At 39.4% G+C, this 25091-nt stretch overlaps 1 protein-coding gene across 2 annotated transcripts in view; it reads left to right on the forward strand.

The window, feature by feature from the left end:
• Positions 1–25091, forward strand: part of AGBL1 (AGBL carboxypeptidase 1) — an 862602-nt gene that overhangs the window by 64864 nt on the left and 772647 nt on the right. For both annotated transcript variants that reach the window (XM_086711500.1, XM_025918486.2), the window contains exons 4-5: positions 718–849; positions 4473–4566. In XM_086711500.1, coding sequence (XP_086567626.1) covers positions 718–849; positions 4473–4566 — 226 coding nt within the window. The remainder of the gene's footprint in view (positions 1–717; positions 850–4472; positions 4567–25091) is intronic.

The raw sequence follows: 25091 nt of genomic DNA on the forward strand, positions 1-25091 counted from the left end.
CAATGTGGGGCTTGAACTCACGAACGGTGAGATCACGACATACACTGAAATCGAGAGACAGGCACTTAACCAACTCAGCCACTCAGGCACCCCTTCACCTGTTTATTTTTATTCAAAATATTCTAAGGAAAGTTACAGGTAGAATTTTGCTCTTAAATATGTTCGAGTACATTTCTTTGAAAAGAGATATTTTCCTATACAACCCTAATACGTGATTACAAATCTAACAAAATTAAACATGCATGCATAATTTATCCTCATTTCAGTTTCTCCAAATATCCCAACAGGCAAATTACAGACGTGTTCAAAGAAGGATCCAATCAAGTTCCACACATTGCATTTGAATGTTGTGTAACTTACGTATCCTATATTCTAGAACTATCTTAAAGGAAGAAATTTATACCCTACTAAACTGGAATTCGTGTTTGAGGACAGCCAGAAACATGCTTCCATACAGGGGGTATGAGTCACACAATCCACAAGGCCTCTTGTAAATATTACATGAGGAATAAATGGACTCCGCATATACCCTGCCTTAGCTCTCTGAGCCATCTCATTCCAATGGGAACATACCTAGTAGCATTTTCTGCTATTATCCATAAATCTCATTGGCTATCATCATTCTCTTGCCTCTATTGTCTTTCTGTTCCTCATGCATTGTATAACCTTCAGAATTCATGGGAAACACAGCTAAGATGGATTGCTTTGTGTTCATAGATAAAAAGTTTGGACAGAAGGCACTGGAGTTGGAAGCACTTGATGTGACGTTAATTCTGGCCAGGAAGAACCTATCTCACAGTCAGAACCTCCTCCACTGTCTCTGGGCTCTGCGTGTGTTCTCCTCCAGTGGTAAGTTACTCAAATTGTGGCTTTCTGGAGTGGCTTCCCGACTTGGGCGGGACACCTACAAACCATTTAGGGCTGGGGGTTGGAAGGAGGGTGTGGGTGGAGGATACATGTCATCCCAAGAAGATCAATAAGCCATGAGGAGCCTCCTGTCCTAGGGGCTGTAGAGGTGAGAATTTCTTTCTTTGTCTTTTCCTCATCCAGGCAGAACTCTTGAGCTCATTCCCGAGTTAGATGTCAGTGTTGTTTTCCATTGGGAACCACTTATTAGAGTCCTCTAGGCCTCTCTATTAGTACTACAAGGTGAGAAAGACCTGTGGCAGGAGACATCATAGGACTTCATTCAGGCCTTATCATATCTAAGGCACAGGGCAATGTCAAGAATGACCCTTCACATCACAAATCTCCCTACTGTGTCCCTGAAGTTGCTTATTGATCACAGCATCCTTTAGCAAAACATCTTTTACTTTGTTTTATCTCTCACTGCTTCTCAGCATAGTCCTTCAGGTAGCTAGATGCGTCCCAGCACACGGCTTGATATTTATTTGCTGTCTCCTGATCTGGATGGTTTCAGATTATCCTAACAATCCTGTATCTCCATTTACCATTTTATAGCTAAGAAAAAGAGAACAAAGCTTGGAAGAGTGAAGTACTTGCTTGAATTTATACAGATAAGTTTGAGGGCTGAGTTTCTAACTCTAAAACTCATGTTTACTCTCCATATGGGGACACTTCCTGTGAACAGATTAGATTCTGTACCTTCTATCTCACATAGAATGAGCACAGACGTTATTTCTCTTTTCTGAGCCCCTTTCCTGCACAGTGAAAGTGATGTAATGCTCTCTAGAGGGAAGAACATGGCTTAGATCCAGGAAGACCTGGGTTTGACTTCATTCTTTGGGAGTCCTAAGGCATGGGCATTTAACCTGTTTACTTTGGTTTCTTCTTTTATAAAATTATGGTGGTCATAAGAGCTCATAGACTTGGTAGATGGGATAAGTGAGGTGACGTTCATGGGTATGTTTGTCACATAGCACTTGCTCAATTAGTTTTCCTTCCCTGCTCTACTCTTTTCCCTTAGTCCTTTGAAATAATAGGAAGAACACACATAAGGGGGAAAGGTGGAGGCTTTTCCCTTTGTCCTCAGAACTGCTAAGATCCTTAGTAGGGTCATATTTCATTGGCTAATTCCATTAATAACCATGAAGGACCCATAAAGAGAAAGTATTTCTAGGAAGAAACAAGATAGATCCTTGACTCCGTGTTCACAGATAAAGCCTCCTCCCACACTCATATGTTGGCCAGGAAAATCAGAGAATATTTGGGAGAGGCCGATAAGATCTATATAAACCAGTCCATCTTTAATTAAGAAAAACCTAAGTGAGGAGCTGTGTAAAAGGCAACTCTCATTAATAAGCAGCCAGAAAGTCTGCCACCCCCATCTGGAACTTGCCAGCAGCACAAGATTTGAAGTATCTCATTTTGGTTTCCTGAACAATAGTTATTAGGCTGAATAACCCAGCTTTCTTCTCATATATATAGGTTATAGAGATCTTGAAGAATTCATTTTAGTGGGGAGCTCTAAAGAAACGCTGGGATTTGCCTGTAGGTATGAGGGGCTGGCCATTTGTCTCATGTTCTACGACTGTATTTATTGTACCAATGAAATGTTTCATATGATATTTAACAAAATTATACTATCACTCTGTATACATTGACTTCACTGATGAGAGGTGAGCAGAGTTCACGAATCCTGTGGATGGATTGCTGTCCCTTTGGTGAATTGTTAGCCACTGTTGAATGTTCCAGGCAGCTTTCTAAACAGCTCCTATCTGTGGAAGGAGTTGGCTGGAGCCATAATGGGTCTGTGACAGCCAGTGAACCCTCAGCAGCTCTCTACTGGCCAATGGGGATGTTGACAGAGCTGCCAGAGGTCTGACCTTGGGCAGGCAGACAGCCAGGAAGAACTCAGGGGGCAGTTTCTTATTGTTCCCATCTTTCAAGTCCAAGCCTAAAGTCTTCTATGTTAGAATCTGTGCTCCTAAAACTATTTCCTCCCTAACTCTACTTAATACGGGAATTTTGCTGAATGATTTGCCAAGAGATTTCTCCAACATGTTTTCCCAGTTTAGAAATAAAGGGCTGAGTTAGTAGCCATGAGAGTGGAAGATTGATGGGCAGGACTAGATTGCCAAATCCCTGAATTTTGATCCAGGCAGTTACTGCCTGTACCAGCCTCAGGAGGGACATATGCATAGAGAATGTTCCAGGAACACTCGGTCTCTGTAATCACTAAGACATCAGCCTCAGTCTCTCTCTGGTGGACTGTACTGGGATGAACTATATTAGAGCCCCCCCCCCTCAGATTTTCATTTATCCTTCTTTCCTGGGGCTTGGAGCAAGCCAGGATAAGCCTCCCTGTTCCTCTCTCTTTGTTTCCCCATGACCCCCTTGCTCCCACTCATATTGCCTGGAATAAGCCTGGCCCAAAGCACAAAGCATTTGTAAGTCTTGGTTTCAACACACCAGTGCAGTGGAGGGAAGAGAAAAGAGAGTCACACCTTGGAAGATAGCATCCTTCCTTCTTTCTCTGACACTTCTGCCCCCTGCCAAACTGATTCCATTTTGTATCTTGTAGGTTCCCCTTAGTTTTTGACATGACCGGGGCCCTTCCTGAAGTGAGCGGCATGAAGTGAGGGACTGGGGATGTTGCAGAGGGGCCAGAGCATCACTGGAAATGAGCGTGACGTCCAGACGTTTTGGGTCCAAAATATGTATCTGAAGCCCCTCATCTGACCAAATACCCATTTACTTATTTCTTGTCATTCAGATCTAAGACTATATTTTCATAACCATCCACTTGGGCAAAAAGGCAAGAATTTCCCAGGCTAGTTACCTCAGAGGGGGAAGAATTAATTCTTCCCTTAACATGCTAATAGATAGGGGCATCATGAAGTCTTAGCCTCAGTCATGGGAGATCCAACTACAAAAATTGTCAGGGAACTTGGAACCAGGGTGCAAAAGAAAGGGAGCTGTTTTCTTTATTAGGTTGCCTCTTAGAGCTTTAAAGGAGTCAGTCCAAGCTGGATTGAATCTTAACCCATCCACCCATGGCTTTTCTTCATTGTGAAGTCTCCCAATGGCAGAATATGTCTAAGAGAGTATTTTGCGATATACTAGCAGTGTGTGTATATGCATGTCTACCCCTGTGTGTGCATGACTGTATGTGTATGCATGTATGTAACATGTGGAAAGTTGATGGTGGATGAAACAACTTGAATTGACACGCAAAGATCTACTTACAGAAAAATCTTCTGTTTGGCATTTGCCTTGACTATTCTGAGTAAGAATACAATGGAGAAGTACAGTGGGACATCAGAAATGAAAAACATAACTTCATGGCTTGGGCCCCCTTTGAGGAGATAGTGTGAGAAGATAATGTGTGCTTTATAGGCGATCTTTGTTTCCAAGCCAAGGATGAAAAGAACATAAAGGTTCTCTGCTTTTAAGTGACCTTTTGCAAAGAAGGTAATGGATCTCCCCTATCTTTTAGGGCCACTCTGTAATGCTAAAAAGAATTCTTGGTTCAGATGGTTCAATAACTACTGTGATTTGGTCTTTCTCAGTCACCACAGGAGCCATGCTGGGAATTAATGGAGCAATGGAACTTCTTTTCAAGGTCATCACCCCTTACACCCAGAAGCGCACCCGAATAATCAGGTACAGAGCACTTTTGTAGTGCTTTTCCCCTCTTTGTAATAGATGCAGAGATGAAGAAGGCCTCGTGGCTTCTCATGGTGCTTCCGGTTGAGTTGAATGATGACTACCCACTTGCAGATATGGTGCAATGACTGTGCTGTCTCAACGGGCATCCCTCCCCAACTGCATGTGTCATTTTCTCTTATCCTCACAATGACGTTATCACCCTCATGCTCAGATGAGGAAACTACCATGTGGAGAGAGCTTTATCCAAGATCACAGTGCAAAGGAATGGCAGGGCTGGGATTTGAAAACAGATCTTTCTGACTCAAAAGCCCATGTGTTTTGCCTGAAGCTTTCTAGTGTCCCTTTTACTCCTAGCAATTCTACATAGTTTGCGTAGCCCTTAAAAAACAGTCTAGAAATGGCAGGCAGAGGTAACACTCCTCAGGGCATCTCTAGAGGCAGCCGGTTAAATTTCTGATATGAGATCCGAGCATTGGCATAGTCCATCTTGGTTGCGTGCTGGGTTTGAGATGTACTTTTATGATTAGAAAATAAAACTCAGCCCCCTCTCTCTGGCCCTGCTTGCTGGCGTGGCGTGAATCACAAACTTAAAGGGAGATGGTTAGACACATAGAAGATATTCGGAACCATTAAGATCCATCATTTATGGGAGTGACTCAGCGAGGACCTTGAAAGAATATTAGAAAGAATTCAGCCAATTTCTGAGATATATGGGGTCATTTGGCAAAGCAGCATTTCCATGCCCAGCCAGGAGATTTTCTGCACCTCAGCATCAATCTTAGGCTCTTGTTCCACCTGACTATTTTTCTCTTGGGTCACCACCATAATGCCATTATCATCCATCCTGACCTGCGGCTCTCTATGCCAGCATTTCCTAGAGTGAAATACATTCTATTTCAGTAAAAAAAAAAAAAATTCCTCATCAAATATATTTGAGAGGCACTGAGTTAAACAAAATTACACAGATTCCTTTATGGTAAGACTTCCCTGAGCCTTTGTAAAGCCCACACACATCCAAAATATCCATGATGGGTCCTTAGGACACCTTGTCTTACACCTGATTTGGCCAGGGAACTGAGCTTTTTCAAAGACCACTGTTTTGGGGGGAAGTCAGTGTTCTATGCACCTCACTTTAGAAACCTCTGGAGAGCAAATGTATTGCAAAGTGAGATTCAACTAAATTCTACCAAGGGATCCTCAGCAAGTAATACAAAACTTCAGAGTCACAAATTCAGTGACTGAAAAAGATGAACTTTCCTGATTTTTCTGTAATTGTACTTTACTTCCATCTTAAACTTCCATTTAAGTCCACTCAGATATGTGTGATTTGGATGTGCGTGGTGTTTATCATCGTATGTAAGCCTTTGCTGCTGACATCTATAGTCTTAACACACCCTTTGGTTACCAGTCCATTAACTTGATCATTTTCTTCTATCAACAAGCCCTCTTCTAATCTGCTGGTGTTTCCATTCATCTGTTTGGCAGCTCCGGAGTATGTGGTTGCCTCCCGGACACTATGTGAAAATCTGTGGGATGGCTGCTGGGCCCTTCCACAGAGGAGTCTCACCCAGTCATCTCTTCCTGCCAAATGGGTGCCATGTTGTTTGGAAGGCTTCTCTAAGAAGCCTTCCTAGACAACCATAGCACTAGACTCCCTTCTGGGGTCCTGATAGGTTTTATTGTTTTCCTTGTTCAGGCCAAGCTGGGGCAGGATGAGTGACAATGCACAGAAGCCCCTTTTCAGAGCCTCATGCCAAGTTGCTATGTCTATTGCTCTTTTTCTTCTGCAAAGCAAGTTGAATTTGGGCATAGATCTGATCAAGGTGCTATGGGAAAAAAAAATATTTCACAGGGGTGGATGTTTGCAATGACAAAAGGAACCTTTCAGGGAACTCAGGCCAATTTCTGCATTTCTGGTCTGTTCTATAAAATCTGGGCAAAATGATTTCCCCTTCTTGAGCCAAATGCCAAATTAATACCAAACCTCCATAGAGAAGAGCCTTCTTGACCAACCTCTACCATATGGCGGTCATGACCATGGCATTCATTATGTGCCCTGCCCTGTCTTGAGCTCTTAGCAGGTGTTAGCCCATCTGATTCTTTCCTCTTCTCTGTGAGGCAGGTGCTATTACTGTGCCCAATTTCACAGGGAAAAAAATGGAAGCTGAAAGAAGTTAAGTGATTTGCTGGGATTTAAGTGGAAGAGCTGGGATTTAAACCCTGTCTGATACATGAGCCTTAGCTCTTAAAGCACCACTGGAGTGTCTTACATGGTTTATTTCCAGCATTTTATTTCTAAACCACCATATGTAAGACGATCATAAACACTTAAAGTTTGTTTAAATTTTTGTTGCCGTCTAAATGGCTCATACTTGTAGAGCAATTTGCTTAATGATAGGGGAGTCTTTCTCTTCAATCGAATGGCTATTTCCTCCCAAAGGCTAAATAAATGTCTGCTCCCTCCATTTTCGGATTCTTTCCCACAGCTGCCTTGTTTTCTGCCTTACTCCCAGCCCCCCATAGCCAGGTAAGTACCAAGGCACTGAAATCTGAAGACCAGCATTGTCGCCCTCATTCTAGCAGATTCCATGGCAACTCATTTAACCTTCCTTAATGGAGCTTTTGCATTTCTCCAAGTATGAATTCCAAGTCCTACCTCCTGGGTTTGTTGTGGACATTAAGACATAATGTGTAAAAATCTTGTAAACTTTGCTGTGACGTAACACTCTTAACCATTGTTAATACAAATCCTACTGGATCCTCGGCTGGCTGCTTCAGATCAGGCAGCAGGGCCAGAGGAAAGCACGCAAATAGCGAGTTTCTGCCCCTACCCACCTTCTCCCATGGACTCCATGCCCCCAAATAGTAACTAAGATGTACCCACATGAGTTCTGTTCAACTCTATTTGGATGCCAGCACCTATGGGTTTGAAGGGGTCTTCCAGGACAGGGATGAAAGTACCATGTCAGAGGACATGAATAGCCCTACAGAGTATCATCCTCCAAATGATAGCACGCTATTGGAGAGTTATCCTTGGGTGCCTTTGTAGAAGCCGATGCCCAGGGTTGTCACTTAGACTCCTCCCTGCCCTGGAGATTAAACCAGCCCTACTTCTCCAGCACAAACCTAAAATTAGTGGTGCAGCTGTCCTCCAGTGAAGTCCTGTCTCCACAGAGTACTCAGGGTGAGATTTATGACAGAGGCACTCACCACACACCTTCTAGAGAGAAGGGGCGTACAGGGCACTGCTAACCCTCTGTGGCTTGTGCCCATCCTCACCCCCAGGGAGGCGGTTATTCCCGGCCTGGCCTTCCTCACTTCCCAAATACCTGCCATGTTGGCATAGTTTTCCTGCCATGCATTTGTGTTGGCTTGCACCTCTTCCCTCACGACCAGCACTCCAGCCTGAACATGTTTGCTTCTACAGCCCTCTACCTGGTCTTTCCTGACTTCAAAGCAATGAAGAACCTGTCCCAATATCTATTCCATCCTTTGGTCCCTCCTCACATCTGTTTCTAGCCTATTCTCCTCACATGTGGTATGCCCCCTCCTGCCCCGAGGCTCTCCTCAGGTCTGACCTTCTGCTGGAATGGCATTGCTACCTTACTGAGTGGAGAGATTCTCCCCACTCTGAAGGCCCCACCTTATGCCCACTGCTCCAGGTCACCAGACAGAAGGAATCTTCTCCCTCAGTGCTTCTCTAACATTTCATTCATACTTTCCTTTAACACATACCGGATTTAACTCTGTACTACATTGGCGTGTGTGTCTTCCCTTCTCTCTAAATTCTAACCTTTCTAAAGGTAGAATTCAAGTTCTCTTATCTTGCTGTTCTGTATAGGGTGTACCCAAGTGCCTGGACTATGGAAGGCTCTTAATTGAATTAAAAAATGTTTTGGGGGCACCTGGATGGCTCAGTCGGTTTAGTGTCTGACTTCGGCTCATGTCATGATCTCATGGTTCATGAGTTTGAGCCCCGTCTTGGGCTCTGCTGACAGTTCAGAGCCTGGAGCCGGCTTCACATTCTGTGTCTCCCCTCTCTCTGCCCCTCCCCCACTCATACTCCGTGTGTGTGTGTCTCTCTCAAAAATAAACATTAAAAAAATTTTTTAACTAAAAAAATGTTTTTGTGAATAACCTATCTAGTGGTGGATAAAAGCCAACATTTACTGAATGTGCATTAAAGTGGACACCTTGTATTTATGAACCCATTCCTCCTTGATCCCCAGCTGGCTCCACGTGCATGGTTCCATCACATCTAAACATGCCTGGGACATGGCATGGCAGGCCTCCAAGAATGCTGTTGTGTGAGGGACTGAGGTGCTTTCTGGGCAATAGCTCATTCTAGGAGAGTGAGAAGCAGTGACCCTCAGCTTGAAAGAGAACACAATCTCACTCACTAGAGGGAAAGAAAAACTTGTGAGTCTTCTCTCCCTTCCTTACAGTTGTCTGGGGAACCAACCTAGTCTGGCAGAAGGGAATGATCTGAGTTTGAATGGACGCAAGGGGCAACATCTATGTTAAAACTTTGCTTAGTATTTCAGATAGGCTTCCAGGATTTGGTTTGATGATTGATTCAGTTGGGGCTTTAGCATTTATGGGGGAGCTTTTTATAGCAGTAGGGAGGGAGAAATGATACTGGGCCAGGGCGAGCTGGCTCTTGCTAACTTGTTCCTACTGTGAACAAGTTTGTTTATCTGCACCAAAGCTGTCTCTGTGCTGTCCAGTTTCACTAAGTAGAAAAATTTATTGAGGCAAAGAAGGATTGCTTGTCTGTGACTGAATCATCTTGTGACCTTAGAGAAGCTTGTGTTTGTTCCAGAAGCAGACACTTTCTGCTAGGAGCTGTGCTTCCTTTGTTCCTTCATTTCCAGAATGAGCTTAAGGGTTTTGGTAACAATAAGAATGGCCATTTTCACTGCTCATCCACTTGGCCATTTCCAAAGCACGGCCACATCCCCTCTGATCCTGTTGGATTCTCACACCATGCTGTTTAACCCAAGCTTTGAAGCTGAGTTACCAGTTGCTGTCATCAGTATACCACCTAAGACTTTAAACACTACCAACTTGTCTTTTCCATAAAGGCATCAGCATTGATCAGAAATGGGTTGAGTTTTCCAGCAGAGAAGCTGGTTCTTAAACTTCATTGTATTCCCTGATCATTGTGCCACTCCTTGAATAAGAGGACTCGGCCGTCCACTGGCTGAGCTGGTTCCTTCATCCATCACCTTCAGTTGCTCTGGAGTTCTCTGAAGATCATAGGAGGTCAGGAAGTGTGTCATTAGGGACCATGCTGGTCTCACTGTCACAGAGGACAGCATCTCCGATATTCCCATCCCTTCAATGTTCTCTCAGATTTTCAGCAGGGCTCGCCTGCTGTGATTTACACTTTTTAGGCTCAGGGCTTCCTGGGGGGCCTGGGTTGGCATGGGGCCGTGGCGTTCAGAGGCTGTGCATTCTACCTGTGCTCAGACACCTTGGCGACAGCAGGAGATGGATATATGGGTCTTCAGCAAGCCCCATAAGCAAATTCTCCCACTTACTTTCCTGTTGTCCATCCCATTTGTTCCCTGGGCTCAGAACACTTTTGGGTGATCTTCTCCCTTCAAAGGCCCGATCTCCAGGCATCTCTGGCATTTGAGCTTTGTCTGAGTGCAGGATTAGTGGGCATTGCTTCATTGGCAGCCCTTTATGGTGATTTCATCTTCAATTTATGAGCTATAAAAAATGTCCTGCTCCTCTTTTTCCTCCCCTGAAAATCACTGTGTTTTCCCAGAGCCAGGCCTTCTGGGCTTTCTCCAACCATCACACCATTCCACTTTATCTGACAGATGAGTGGGGACTCAACCAAAGCTAATGGGTTCCCTGAGATTATGAGCGATTGGGTGACTCAGCTACTTTGTCACCAAGACAAAGAAGCAAATTTTCCTGTTTCTCAAAATAGTTTCTGAATTTCTCCCTGGGTGTTCATTTCCTCCTACCTCCACATTAATGGCTTTGTGACTTTTTGCTGCTCTCCACTCAATATAATTAGACTCTGTGGTCTCCAGGGCATGGACTCACATTAGGGGTTCAGAAGCTGTGTGCTCCAGATCACTTGGACTCAAATACCTTGGAGTAGGAACAAAAAAATTCCACCCCAGCCCCACAAGTGCTGATACTGGGAGTGTGCACCATGGCTCAGCTTACTGACAGAGTGATTAGTACATTTGCCATCTGACTCCAAGCCTCTAGCTGATGGTGGAATGAATAGTTTCCTACATGTATTAAGCTTTGGCAACTAGGTTTGTTGGTTTAAATCCCTTTCAGCTTCTTGGGAAGTCAGTGATCTCTCCCTGCTTAGGGCCAGCCATAGACATTCAAGTCATAGGATCTAAAGTTGGAAGGCCCTTAAGGATCTGCTGGTCCAATGCCTTCATTTTAAGATAAGGTCACTGAAACCCAGAGAGGTTGAACTGAGCCTTCTATCCTAATTTCAGGACATTATTCATTTCTCTAAGATGCTCTAATGCACAGTGAAAATTAAACATGCCCTGAGCCAGGACTTTTAACATTTAATCAACAATATTCTATGTCTATCTTGGTGCTAGGCATGGGGATTTGAAAACAGCAGAAGGTGGACCGTGTTGTCTAGTTGCTGGTGAGTTTGTGGTAACAATAACAATGCAGTGTGGTAGGAACTTTCTGACCCAGTGTTGGCCTTGTGAATGGGCCAGCTTCCTGTTGTGTGGACACATTCTCATCATGTGTTTATCCAGAAGTGCCCTTAGACCGGAGCCCTGTGCTTTTGGTGGCCATGCATGTTGGAGAGCCTTCCTTGAAATGTATAAAGTACTTCCCAGGTAACTGAGATGGGCTTGGATTGGTGGTGCCATCCATGCAGGGCTCCTAGTCTGTTTCTCTCCATTTGGGGAGAGATCCTCTGCTCTCTGACCCCCTGCCACCTGAGTAATGTGGACCAGATAACTTGAGGAGGGGGAAGTGCTTTGGAGCACATGCATAAGAGGTTGTCTTGAGAGTCTATGGTCAGTCCTTGATTAGAGTAGGATGGCCTGGGGCACCTGGGTGGCTCAGTCTGTTAAGCATCTGACCTCAGTTTGGGTCATGATCTCATGATTCATGAGTTCGAACCCCACATCGAGCTCTCTGCTCTCAACACAGAGCCTGTTTCAGATCCTTTGTCCTTCTCTCTCTCTCTCTCTCTGCCCTCCCCGACTTGTGCTCTCTCTCTGTCTCTCTCAAAATACATAAACTTAAAAAATTAATAAAGTTGGGTGGCTTGGCAAGCATATTACTGCCACTGTCTGGCACGGTGTTTCTTCCTTAGCATGACATGAGATGGGGCAAACACAAAGTTATTGACATGCTGATTTTGGGTGCATCAAATCATATGGAAAGAGGCTCTGAATAAAAAGATAGAAAATCTTGGACCCTGCGCATCCTGGGATGGCTTTACACATGCCACTTCACCCTGGTGAGATTCTCTATCGAAACTCCATTTCCATCTTTATCTGCTGAAGCCTGCACTGTCTGTATCTCTTCATCGATTTACCCACATTATTCCCCTGGAGACTGGAGGCAGGCACTTAGGAACTTTCACTTTCCATAGAAGTTAATCTTCTAGCCCAGCCTGACTCAGCAAGGAGCTTTTGTAAAGAGGTTTGTATGTTCCTGTAAATCATACACTCCACACAATACTGAAACTGCCTGCAAATATGTGGGGGAGGAGATTTGAAGAACTGGAGGGAGGTATGAAAAGACCCTCTCAATAGAGGCTATTGTGACCTTCACCTTTTGCTTTGAGGAAAGTGATATGTCTAATAGGCCATTACCAAATTCTTCAGGGATTGATTCCACACTCAGACACCAAAAATGATAGAGCACATCGGGGAAGGAAACACACTTTAATTTTCCTGTGGGGGTGCTGTGCCTGGAGATGTGCTCACTTAGTAGTGACAAGCCAACTCAATTAGCTGGAAAGGAAAGGGTCAAAAGGAAGTCATTATGCAGATGTATAGTCATCTAAAGATAGCTGCTTTTATTTTTTAATTTTATTTTTATTTTGAGAGAGAAAGAGAGGAAGAGAGCAAGAATGAACAGGAGAGAGAGGCAGAGGCAGACAGAGTCTTAAGGAGTTTCCATGCCCAGCATGGAGCCCGATGTGGGGCTTGATCCTAAGACCCTAGGATCATAACCTGAGCTGAAATCTGGTCAGAGGCTCAACCAACTGAGCCACCCAGGTGCCCCTAAAGCTAGATGCTCTTAATAATTTAGGCAGAGATTGCAGGATGGGAACAGATCAGAGGCTTTCTAAGTTCAATTGTAGTGCTATTGCAATATTAGCTCTCCTGATATCATTAATTATATTCAAAAGAGCCAATGAGAAAAATGGCTAGAAAACAATAGACTGCCGTTTAAAAGAAATGAATTATTATAAGTTAGGTTTGAATTTCTTTCATGTGGTACATAAGAAGTATTTAATAAATGCCAGTGAAATAAGTGAACACTTATTTTAGTTTGTATGAGTTGCTCTTTATTGGCTATTTATTCATTCAGTAAGTGTTTTGGGGGTATTTATTATCAGGAGAGATGTGTGAGCTTCGAGATTAAATTAAATAGTCCTTGTCCTCAAGGAGCTTACCAGTACATGCACATATCAGCATGTAAACCAATATAATAAATACTATAATGGGAGGATGTTTGAAGAAGGAAGATCTTAGTCTATCCCAGAACTGGCAAGGAGGAATTCACTGAGAAGGAAGCTTTTGGTTTGAAATAGGGAAAGGGTTTCTAAGACATTAAGATTATAAAAGTAGAACTTCCTGGTAGGGGTAGAAACAAAGGCAAAGACAACAAAAGGAAAAAAAGAAAAAAAAATCATGAAAAAATGTTGGTTTATATAAGGCTGGACTATATTGCAAGAAAATAAGGTCAGGAAGCTCACCCAAATTGATTTGAAACACCCTAATATCTTACCAGACAATAAGAGAATGGGAATATATAATTCACAAAAAGAAAATAGAAAAACTGATACACTCATAAAAATATTCAACTTGCCAATAATCAGAAAACACAATTTAGATCAAGACACCAATTTCACACATCAGAGTAGCAAACACTTTGAAAAATGATGTTGGTGAGGATTCAATAAGACAGGCACTCCTGTATGCTCCTAGGAATGTGGGTTGAGAAAGCCTTCATGAGAACATTTGGATGATGTATATAATATTTTTTAAAGCTTCTATTAACTCAATTTTTTTCACTTCTTGAAATCTGTCCAAAAGAAACATTGAAGACAGTGATGAAGATGTGCACAAAAATATCAATCATTGTATTATTTATAATTGGGAATATTATAACCAGAAAAACTATGATAACAGGGGATGATTATAGTAAAACTGATATAGTTATATATCATAATATTATGTATTAAGGCAACACACACAAAACAGATTAGGAATGATGTATACCAATGGCAATTGCTTATGATAAAATACTGACTAGAAAAAGTAAGGTTCAAAATTCAGTATGATCCCAACTAAGCACACAACTTCTACTTTAGGCAAATGTGAAAGAACTGGGTACAGCCTTATTTTCCTACATGAAAAAAACAAACCACAGATAAAATATATAAAACAATGTTTTTAAAGATACGAGACATCAGGTGACCAAGGGCAGTGATCCCTGAGAAATGGACCTTTAAATTACCTTGGTTAATGACTTGGAGAATTTCCAGGTTGAGTGCAGAGCTATGGACCCCAGATACAACTTGGTAGATGGCTTAGCACTGATGGGACAGAGTTAAGGGGAGGACTGAGAGTCTGGAGACACTAATGTGCCCAGAATTTATAGGACAGAGTGCTGAAAGGAAGAGAGCTGTACAGACACAGAGAACTCTGGATGACTTCAGAGGTTCTCCTTTAAGAATTCATCTGGATATTGACCAGTGCATACTTGTAGGGAAACTACCCAAAGCTAGGGGAAATCCACCTGAAAGGAATGGAAGGAACAATGCCTAGTGCTCACACAAGGCTGTATATAATGTTTGGTTCTACAAGGCAGACTGCAAAACCTAGTGATTTGTGGGGTATTAGGTAGAATACACAGAAGAATCTTACCTCAGTAGTGGGTAGTATTTACCTCTAAACTGAACACTGCTCTGGTCCTGTCTCTCAAATTTGAAAAGCAAGACCTGAATAGATAAAACTGTTTCTAAAAAACTTAACTCTGTCTCAGTATAAAGCTTCAGAATAATGATAGGAACACAAACATATTCAGCACCTAGCAAAGTAAAAGTCACAATGTTTGGAATCCAGTAAAAATTACCAGACATGCCAATAAATAGGAGAATACTGTCCACAGTGAGGAGATAAATTATTAAAAGCCACCTAGAACTGAGATAGATGTTAGGATTATCAGGCAAGAACATTAAGAAGTTATTCTAACTATTCAGATTTTCATATATTTAAAGTTTAAGTAAAGATGCAGAAGATATTTAAAAAGACCTAAACCAGGGGTACCTGGATGACTCAGCTGATTAAGCATCCAACTCTTGATTTTGGCTGAGGTCATGATCTCACAGTTCATGAGACTGAACCCTGCATTGGGCTCTGTGCCCAATGGAGTATGCTTGGGATTCTCTCTCTGCCCCTCCCCTGCTCTCTCTCTCTCTCTCTCAAAAATAATAAAATAAAATAAAAATTAAAAAAATACCTAAATGAACTTGTAGACATGAAAGCTACAGTGTGAAAGAGGTAAATACACTGGATTGAATTAAGTCAATTAGATCTGGCAGAAGAAAAGATGAGTGAACTTGAAGACATAGCAATAGAAAGTTTCTAAAATTAAGCATAGAGAAAAAAGAAAATTAAGAAAAAAAATAGGGGCCTCTGGGTGGCTCAGTCAGTTAAGCGACCAACTCTTGATTTCAGCTCAGGTCATGATCTTACAGTTTTGTGAGTTTGAGCCCTGCATGGACTCTGTGCTGACAGTGTGGAGCCTGCTTAAGATTCTCCCTCTTTCTCTGCCCCTCCCCTGATCACACTCTCTGTCTCTCTCAAAATGAATAAATTAAAAAAAAATTTTTAAACAAAGGGAAAAGTAAAAGAAGAAAAGAGCATCAGTGAATTATGTGACAATTTCATGCAGTCTAATATATGTATAATTGGAGCCCCTGGGACAGGAGAGTAATGTGGAGACAGAAAAATATATTTGAAGAAATAATGGCTTAAATTTCCTAAATATGATAAAAGCTATTAAATCAGAGATCCAAGAAGCTCAATATACCACAAGCACCAGAAGCATGAAGAAAACTACCGTAAGACAAATCATAATCAAATTGCTCCAAACCAATGACTGAAAAAAGACACATGCACATGGGAATGAAGATAAGCATCAACAGATTTCTCTTTGGAAACAATGCAAGTGAAAAAATAGTTGAGCTACATCTTTAAAGTATGGAATTCTATATGCCATTAAAATATCTTTCAAAAATGCAAACAGAATAAAACTTTTCAAACATACAGAAGCTAAAAGGATTCATTGGTAGTGACTCTCATGACAGGAAATGTTAAAAGAAAACCTCATGCAGAAAGAACATGGTACCAGGTGAAAGATCTATTTACTCAAAAGACTGAGAACATGGAAATATTAACTACATGAATAAATATATTTGATTTTTACTTTATGATTTCAATCTCTTTAAAAGATAAGTATTTCAGTACAAATAATCACAATGTAGTCAGGAGTTTATATTTCATGTAAAGTTAAAATGTGTAACAATAAGAGCACAAAAGTTAGGACAGGTGAAGTGAAAGTGTTTTTTTTTTTTGCAATGGTCTTATAATATATGAACTGGTATAACAACACTTAAAGGTAGACTGTGATAAGTTAAAAATGTATGCTAATGCAAACACTAAAATAATAAAAAACAAAGGGTTATAGCTAAGACAACAAAGATGATAAAATGGAATAAAAATATTAATTTAATCCAAAAGAAGATGAAAGAAGAAGAAAAGATGATCAAGGAACAAGGGTTACATACAGACAATAAATAGTAAGATGGTAGACTTTTACTTAACCACATCAATAAGGTGTAAATGGTCTAAATATCTCAATTGTTAGTGTAATAATGATTTCAGGAATAGAATATAGTGATTCATCATTTACATATAACACCCAGTGCTCATCCCAACAAGTTTCCTCCTTAATGCCTATTACCCATCTAGCCCATCCCCCCACCCACTCCCCCTCCAGCAACCCTCAGTTTGTTCCCTGTATTTAGGAGTCTCTTATGGTTTGCCTCCCTCCCTGTTTTTATATTATTTTTTCTTCCCTTCCTTTATGTTCATGTTTTGTTTCTTCAGTTCCACATATGAGTGAAATCATATTTGTCTTTCTCTGACTGACTTATTTCACATAGCATAATACACTCTAGTTCCTTCCATGTTGTTGCAAATGGCAAGATTTCGTTCTTTTTGACCATTGAATAATATTCCAGTGTGTGTGTGTGTGTGTGTGTGTGTGTGTGTGTGTGTACCACATCTTCTTTATCCATTCATCCATCAATGGACATTTGGGCTCTTTCCATATTTGGCTATTGTCTATGGTGCTGCTATGAACATTGGGGTGCATATGCCCCTTTGAATCAGCACTCCTGTGTCCTTTGGATAAATACCTAGTAGTGCAATTGCTGGATTGTAGGGTAGTTCTATTTTTAATTTTTTGAGGAACCTCCATACTGTTTTCCAGAGTGGCTGCACCAGTTTGCACTCCCATCAGCAGTGCAAAAGAGATCCTCTTTCTCCACATCCTCACCAACATCTGTTGCTGCCTGAGTTGTTAAAGTTAGCCATTCTGACTGGTGTGAGATGGTATCTCATTGTGGTTTTGATTTGTATTTCCGTGATGATGCGTGATGTTGAGAATGTTTTCATGTGTCTCTTAGCCGAATGGGTGTCTTTGAAAAAGTGTCTATTCATGTCTTTTGCCCATTTCTTCACTGGATTGTTTTTTGGGTATTGAGTTTGATTAATTCTTTATAGATTTTGGATACTAACCCTTTATCAGTATGTCATTTTGATGGCTTCGTGTCTTACATTTAGGTCTTTAATACATTTTGAGTTTATTTTTGTGTATGGTGTAAGAAAGTGGTCCAGGTTCATTCTTCTGCATGTTGCTGTCCAGTTTTCCCAACATCATTTGCTGAAGAGACTTTTTTCTATTGGATATTCTTTCCTGCTTTGTCAAAGATTAGTTGGCCGTATATTTGTGGGTCCATTTCTGGGTTCTCTATCTGTTCCATTGATTTATGCATCTGTTTTTGTGACAATACCATACTATCTTGATGATTATAGCTTTGTAATACAGCTTGAAGTCTAGAATTGTGATGCCTCCAGGTTTGGTTTTCTTTTTCATGATTGCTTTAGCTATTTGAGGTCTTTTCTGGTTCCACCCAAATTTTAGGATTTTTTTTTTGTTCCAGCTCTGTGAAGAATGCTGGTGTTATTTTGATAGGGATTGCATTGAATACATTGCTTTGGGTATCAACATTTCAAACAATATTTGTTCTCCCATTCCATGAGTATGGGATATTTTTCCATTTCTTTGTGTCTTCTTTAATTTCTTTCATAAGATTTATATAGTTTTCAGTGTATAGACTTCTCACCTCTTTGGTTAGGTTTATCCCTAGGTATTTTATGTTTTTTAGTGAAATTGTAAATGGGATCGATTCCTTGATTTCTCTTTCTGCTGCTTCATTATTGGTGTATAGAAATGTAACCGTTTTATGTCCTACGACTTTGCTGAGTTCTAGCAGTTTTTTGGTGGAATCTTGGGTTTTCCATATAGGATATTATGTCATCTGCAAAGAGTGAAAGTTTGACTTCCTCTTTGCCAGTTTGGATGCCTTTTACTTCTTTGTGTTCTCTGATTACCGAGGTTAGGACTTCCAACACTATGTTGAATGACAGTGGTAAGATGGACATCCTTGGCATGTTTCTGACCTTAGGGGGAAGGCTCTCAATTTTTCCCTATTGAGGATGATATTAGCTGTGGGTCTTTAATATATAGCCTTTATGTCTAAATATCTCAATTTAGAATTCAGAAGAATAAAGGCAAGCATACCGATAAGAAAGCAAGACTCAAGTCTATGCTGCATATAAGAAACACACTTTAATGTAAAGACACAACTAGGTTAAAAGCAATGGCATGTTAGATACATCAAGCTAATATTAGTCAAAATAAAGCTAGAGTACCTTTACTAATAACCAGATAAAGTGGATTTCAGAGGAAAGGATATTATCAGGGATAAAGAAGGTAATTTCATAATGATAAAGGGTGAGTTTATTAAGAAGGCTTGAAAACCTTAAATGTTTTTTGCACTTAATAACAGCACTTCAGAATAAAGGAAGTAAACACTGATATGACTGAGGAGAGAAATAGACACTTCCATAATTATAGTTGGAAAGTTTAATAACTGTATCTCATTAATTGAGAGAATAAGAAGAGGGTAAATCAGTGAGTATATGGAAAATTTGGATAACACTATCAACCAATGTGATATAATTGATATTCATAGAATACCTACCAACAGAAGAATGTAGATTCTTTTCAAGTGCCCATTGACCTTTTATAAAGATAGACAATATTGTGGGCCATGATACAAGTCACAATAAGTTTCTAAAAATTCAAGTGATAATAAAGTATGTTCCTGACCATGATGAAATTAAATTAGAAATCAATACCCTCTCTCTCTATCCCTCCCATGCTCATGCTCATGCTCTCTTTCAAAAATAAATAAATGTAAAAAAAAAAATAAATCAATAAGGGTCTCTTAAAGAGCCCCCAAACATTGGAAATTAAATAACACACTTCTAAAGAACACAGTGAGTTAAGGAAGAAATCAAAGAGAAAATAGAAAATACTTCGAATTGAATGAAAATGAAATACATCCTATTAAAATCTCTGGGATGCCACATACTTGAGGAAATTTATAGAATTGTAAGTATATATTAGAAAAGAAGAAAGGCCATCTAATAAATGGCCTCAGATTCCACCTTTAGAAACTAGAAAAAGATCAATATCTGAAGTAAGTAAAAAAAAGAAACAAGAAAAGTAAGAATAGAGATCAGCAAAATGGGTAAAAGAGAGAGAGAGAGAAATCAATTTAGTCAAAAGCAGATTCATTGAGATCAGTAAAATTGATAAAATCCCTATACAGGCTGATCAAAAAAGAAAGTGAGAGAAGACACAAATTACATTATCAGACATAAGAGATGAAATATCCACAAGTTGTATAGATATAAAGAGAATAATAAGGGACTATTAAAAACAACTTTATGCCAATACATTTGACAACTGAAATGAAATGGAAAAATTCCTTGACAAACTGCTAAAGCTCATTCAAGAAGAAACAGATAACCCAAATAGCCCTATATTTACTAAAAGAATTGAATGCATAGTTAAAATCATCCCGACAAAGAAAATTCCTGGTTCAGATGGCTTTATTGGTGAATTCTACAAAACATTTAAAGAATAAATATTATTGATTCCACATAAACTGTTTCAGAAAATTAAAGAAGAGGGAATACTTTACAACTTATTCTATGAAGCCAGTTTACCCTGATGCCAAAAGTAGGCAAAGATGTAACAAGAAAAGAACGCTACCAGCCAGTATCTATTCAATATTGCATTTGAATAGAAATGCAAATACCTTTAACTCAAGTTTACAAAATTGATATCAACAGTGTATAAAAAGATGAAGGCCAATTGAAATTTATCTGAAGAATGCAAGATTGATTTCACATGAAGAAATCATTGCATATCATTTAGCATATGAAAAACTAAAAAAAATCAACAACATATGATTATCTCGATAGACACAGAAAAAGCATGACAAAATTCAACACCATTTCCTTATTAAAATTTAACAAATTAGAAGCAGAAAGGAACTTTCTCAATAAATCACACCTGTGAAAACCATTTGGTGACATCATACTTAAATGGTGAAAGACAATACTTTCCTCTTAAGATCAGAAGCAAGACTAGAATGTCCACTTTCACTGCTTCTATTCTACATTGTATTGGAGATTCTAGTTAGGACAATGAGACAAGAAAAAATAAATAGGGACATCCAGATGGGTAAGGGGAAGGTACAACTCTTTATTTGAAGATGATGTGATTATGTAGAAATTCTGATGAAATCTCTGCACGCACATGGGCTACTAGAACTATTAATCAAGTTTCCAGGATGCAAAATCAATACACAAAAATAAATTACATTTTTGTATAATGCAACAAAGTATTGGAAACTAAAACTTTTGAAATACAGTTTACAATCGCATCAAAAATGTGAAATAGTTAGGAATAAATCTGACAAAAGATGTTAAAGATCTATAATATGCAAACTATAAAACATTCCTGAAACAAATTTATGAAGACCTAAATAAACAGATAGAGTTCATGGCTTTGAAGCATCAATCTTGTTAAGATGTCAGCTTTTCTTAAATTGATTTATAGATTGAATGCCTTCCCAGTCAAAATTTTGAGGAATTTTTTATTTATACAAATTGATGGATTGATTCCAGAATTCATATGGAAATGCAAAGGACCTAGATAGCCAACACAGTTTAGAAAAAGAACAAAGTTGGAGGACTCATAATATTATATTTCAAGATTTATTATAATCAAGATAGTATGGTATTGATATCAAGACTGACAGATTAATGAAATAGAAAGTTGAGAAATAAACCTGCACATAAAGGAGGGACAATTGATTTTTGGCATGGGCAAATTCCATGGAGAAACAATAGTCTGTTTAATGTATGGTTCTCGAAAAACTTGATGTCTATTTACAAAAGATGAATTTCAGCTTATACTTCACACTATAAAGATAAAATGGGTAGGGGCGCCTAAGTGGCTTAATCAGTTGAGTGTCCGACTTTGGCTCAGGTCATGATCTCATGGTTTGTGGGTTTGAGCCCCGCATCAGGTTCTGTGCTGACGGCTCAGAGCCTGGAACCTGCTTCGGATTTTGTGTCTCCTTCTCTCTGCCCCTCCCCCACTTGTGCTCTGTCTCTCTCTGTCTCTCAAAAATAAATAAATGTAAAAAAAAATAAAGATAAAATAGGTAATAGGTTTAAACTTGCAAACTACAGCTATAAAATTTCTAGAAGAAACCGTTTGGGAAAGCCTTTGTGACCTTTGGCTAGGGAAAAATTCTTTAGATGCAAAAGTAGAAGCATACTCTATAAAGTAACAAATGGATAAATTGGACATCATAAATATTAAAAACTTTTACACTCTTCTATTATTAAGAGAATGAAGGTGCGCCTGGGTGGCTCAGTCAGTTAAGCATCCGACTTCAGCTCAGGTCATGATCTCATTGTTTGTGTGTTCAAGCCCTGCGTCGAGCTCTGAGCTGACAGCTCAGAGCCTGAAGCCTGCTTCAGATTCTGTGTCTCACTCTCTCTCTGCCTTCCTCTGCTCACGCTCTGTCTCTCTCTCTTAACAATAAGTAATAAACTTAAAAAAAAAAAAAAGAGAGAGAGAATGAAGATACAGGTCCCAGAATGGGAGACAATATTTGTCAGTCATGTATATCATAAAGGAGTTTTATCCAGTATATATAAAGAAAACTCAAAATTCAATAATAAGAAAATGAACAATCTAATTTCAAAATGGGCATAAGATTGAACAAATATATATTAGAAAATCATCCACCATGATCAAGTGTGATTTATTCTTGGGATGCAAGTGTGGTTCAATATTTGCAAGTCAATCAACATGATATGTCACATCAATAAGAAAAAGGGTAAGAACCATATGATCATTTCAATAGATGCAGAGAAAGCATTTGACAAAGCACAACATCCATTCATGACAAAAACCCTCAACAAAATAGGTTTAGAGGGAACATACCTCAATATTATAAAGGTTATTTATGAAAAATCAACAGCTAACATCATATTCAATGGGGAAAACTGAGAGCTTTTCCCTTAAGTTTAGGAACAAGGCAAAGATCACTCTCACTACTTTTATTAGCCATAGTACTGGTAGTCCTAGCCACAGCAATCAGACAACATGAAGAAATAAAAGACATCCAAATCAATTAGAAGAAGTGAAACTCTCACTAATTGCAGATGATGTGATATTATATATAGAAAACCTGAAAGATTCCACCATAAAACTGCTAGAAGTCACAGGATACAAAAATCAGTGTACAGAAATCTGTTGCATTTCCATACACCAACAATGAAGCAGCAGAAAGGGAAATTAAGAAAACAGTCATATTTACAATTGCATCAAAAATAATAAGATACGTAGGAATAAGCCTAACCAAAGAGGTGAAAGACTTGTACCCTGAAAACTATAAAACACTGATGAAAGAAACTCAAGATGACACAAAGAAATGAGAAGACATTCCATGCTCATGGATTGGAAGAATAAGTATTAAAATGTCTATACTACCCAAAGCAATTGCATGTAACACATCCCTGTCAAACAGCCTTTTTCACAGAGCTGGAACAAACAATCCTAAAAATGGATTTTAGACACTGAATAGTCAATGCAATTTTGAGAAAGAAAAGCAAATTTAGGGGCATCACAATCCCAAACTTCAGGTTATGTTACAAAGCTATAGTAATCAAAACAGTATTGGCACAAAAATGGACACATAGATCAATGGAACAGAATAGAAAGCCCAGAAGTAAATTCACAACTGCAAGCTCAGTTAATCTTCAAGAAAGCAGGAAAGAATATCCATTGGGAAAAAGCCAGTCTCTTCAACAAATGGTGTTGGGAAAACTGGACAGCACATGCAAAAGAATGAAACGGGACCACTTTCTTACGCCATATACAAAAATAATTTCAAAATGGATTAAAGTCCTAAATGTGAGACCTGAAACCATCAAAATCCTAGAAAAGAACACAGGCAGTGACTTTGACTTCGGCCATAGTGAATTCTTTCTACTTATGTCTCCTGAGGCAAGGGAAACAAAAGCAAAAATAAACCACTGGGACTACATCAAAATAAAAAGCTTCTGCACAGTGAATGAAAGAATCAACAAAACTAAAAGGTAACCTATGGAAAGGGAGAAGATATTTGCACATGACATATTTGATGAAAGGTTAGTATCCCCCCCCCCGCCAAAAAAATAAAGAACTGGTACTGCTCAACAACACAAAAATGAGTAATCCAATTAAAAATGGGCAGAAGATGTGAGCAGACATTTCTCCAAAGAAGACATCCAGATGGCCAACAGACACATGAAAAGATGCTCATTATCACTTACTATCAGGGAAATGCAAATCAAAACTACAATGAGATATCACCTCACACTGGTCAGAATGGCTAAAATCAATAACACAGGAAACAACAAGTGTTGACAAAGATGTGGAGAAAAAGTAACTCTCTTACACTGTCAGTGGGAATGCAGACTGGTGCAGCCACTGTAGAAAACAGTACGGGGGTTCCTCAAAAAGTTAAAAACAGACCTACTTTATGATCCAACAATTGCACTACTGGGTACTTACCCAAAGAATACAAAAACACTTATTCACATGAATACCCCTATGTTTATTGCAGCATTATTTACCATATCCAAAGTGTGGAGACAGCTCAAGTGTCAATTGATAGATGAATGGATAAAGAAGAGGTATACACATAGTCAATGGAGTATTATTCATCCATAAAAAAAATGAAATCTTGCCATTTGCAATGACATGGATTGAACTAGAGAATATAATGCTAAGTGAAATAAGTCAGAGAAAGACAAATACCATATGATTTCAATTATATGAAGAATTTAAGAAAAACAACATGATAAAAGGGGTGGGGAGAGAGAGAGAGAAGCCAAGAAAGACTCTTAATTATAGAGAACACACTGATGTTTACCAGAAGGGAGGTAGTTGGAGCGATGGGTGAAATAGGTGATGGGGATTAAGGAGTGCACTTGTCGTGATGATGTATGGAATTGTTGAATCACTTTATTGCATACACCTGAAAGTAATATAACACTGTTAAGTAACTAGAATTAAAATAAAACGTTAAAAAAAAGTTTGAACAGCTATGTCACCAAAGAAGATATATTGGCAAATATGCCCATAGAAAACATGATCAACATTAAAATTCATTAGGGAAATGCAGATTAAAACCACAACATGATACCACTATGCACCTATTAAAAATGGGCAAAATAAAAAAAAAAGATGGACCATCACAGGGGTTGAGAAAGATGTGGAAGAACTAGAACTCACATATTCTACTGGCAGAAATGTAAAAATGGTATAATCACTTTGGAAAACAGTCTGGCAGTTTCTTAAAAAATGAACACAAACATCTAAAAATATGTCTATTCCTTTTCTGGGTATTTACCCAATAGAAATGATAGTATATATCTTTATGAAGATTTGTACAAATGTGTATAATAGCTTAATTTGTAATAACTGAAAACTGGAAACAATCGTAATGTACCCCAACTGGTGAAAAGTAAACAAACTGATATTTTCGTACAATGGAA

This window comes from Puma concolor, chromosome B3 (genome assembly GCF_028749965.1).
Source record: "Puma concolor isolate L17-30 chromosome B3, mPumCon1.1.hap2, whole genome shotgun sequence".
Classification (NCBI taxonomy): Eukaryota; Metazoa; Chordata; class Mammalia; order Carnivora; family Felidae; genus Puma; species Puma concolor.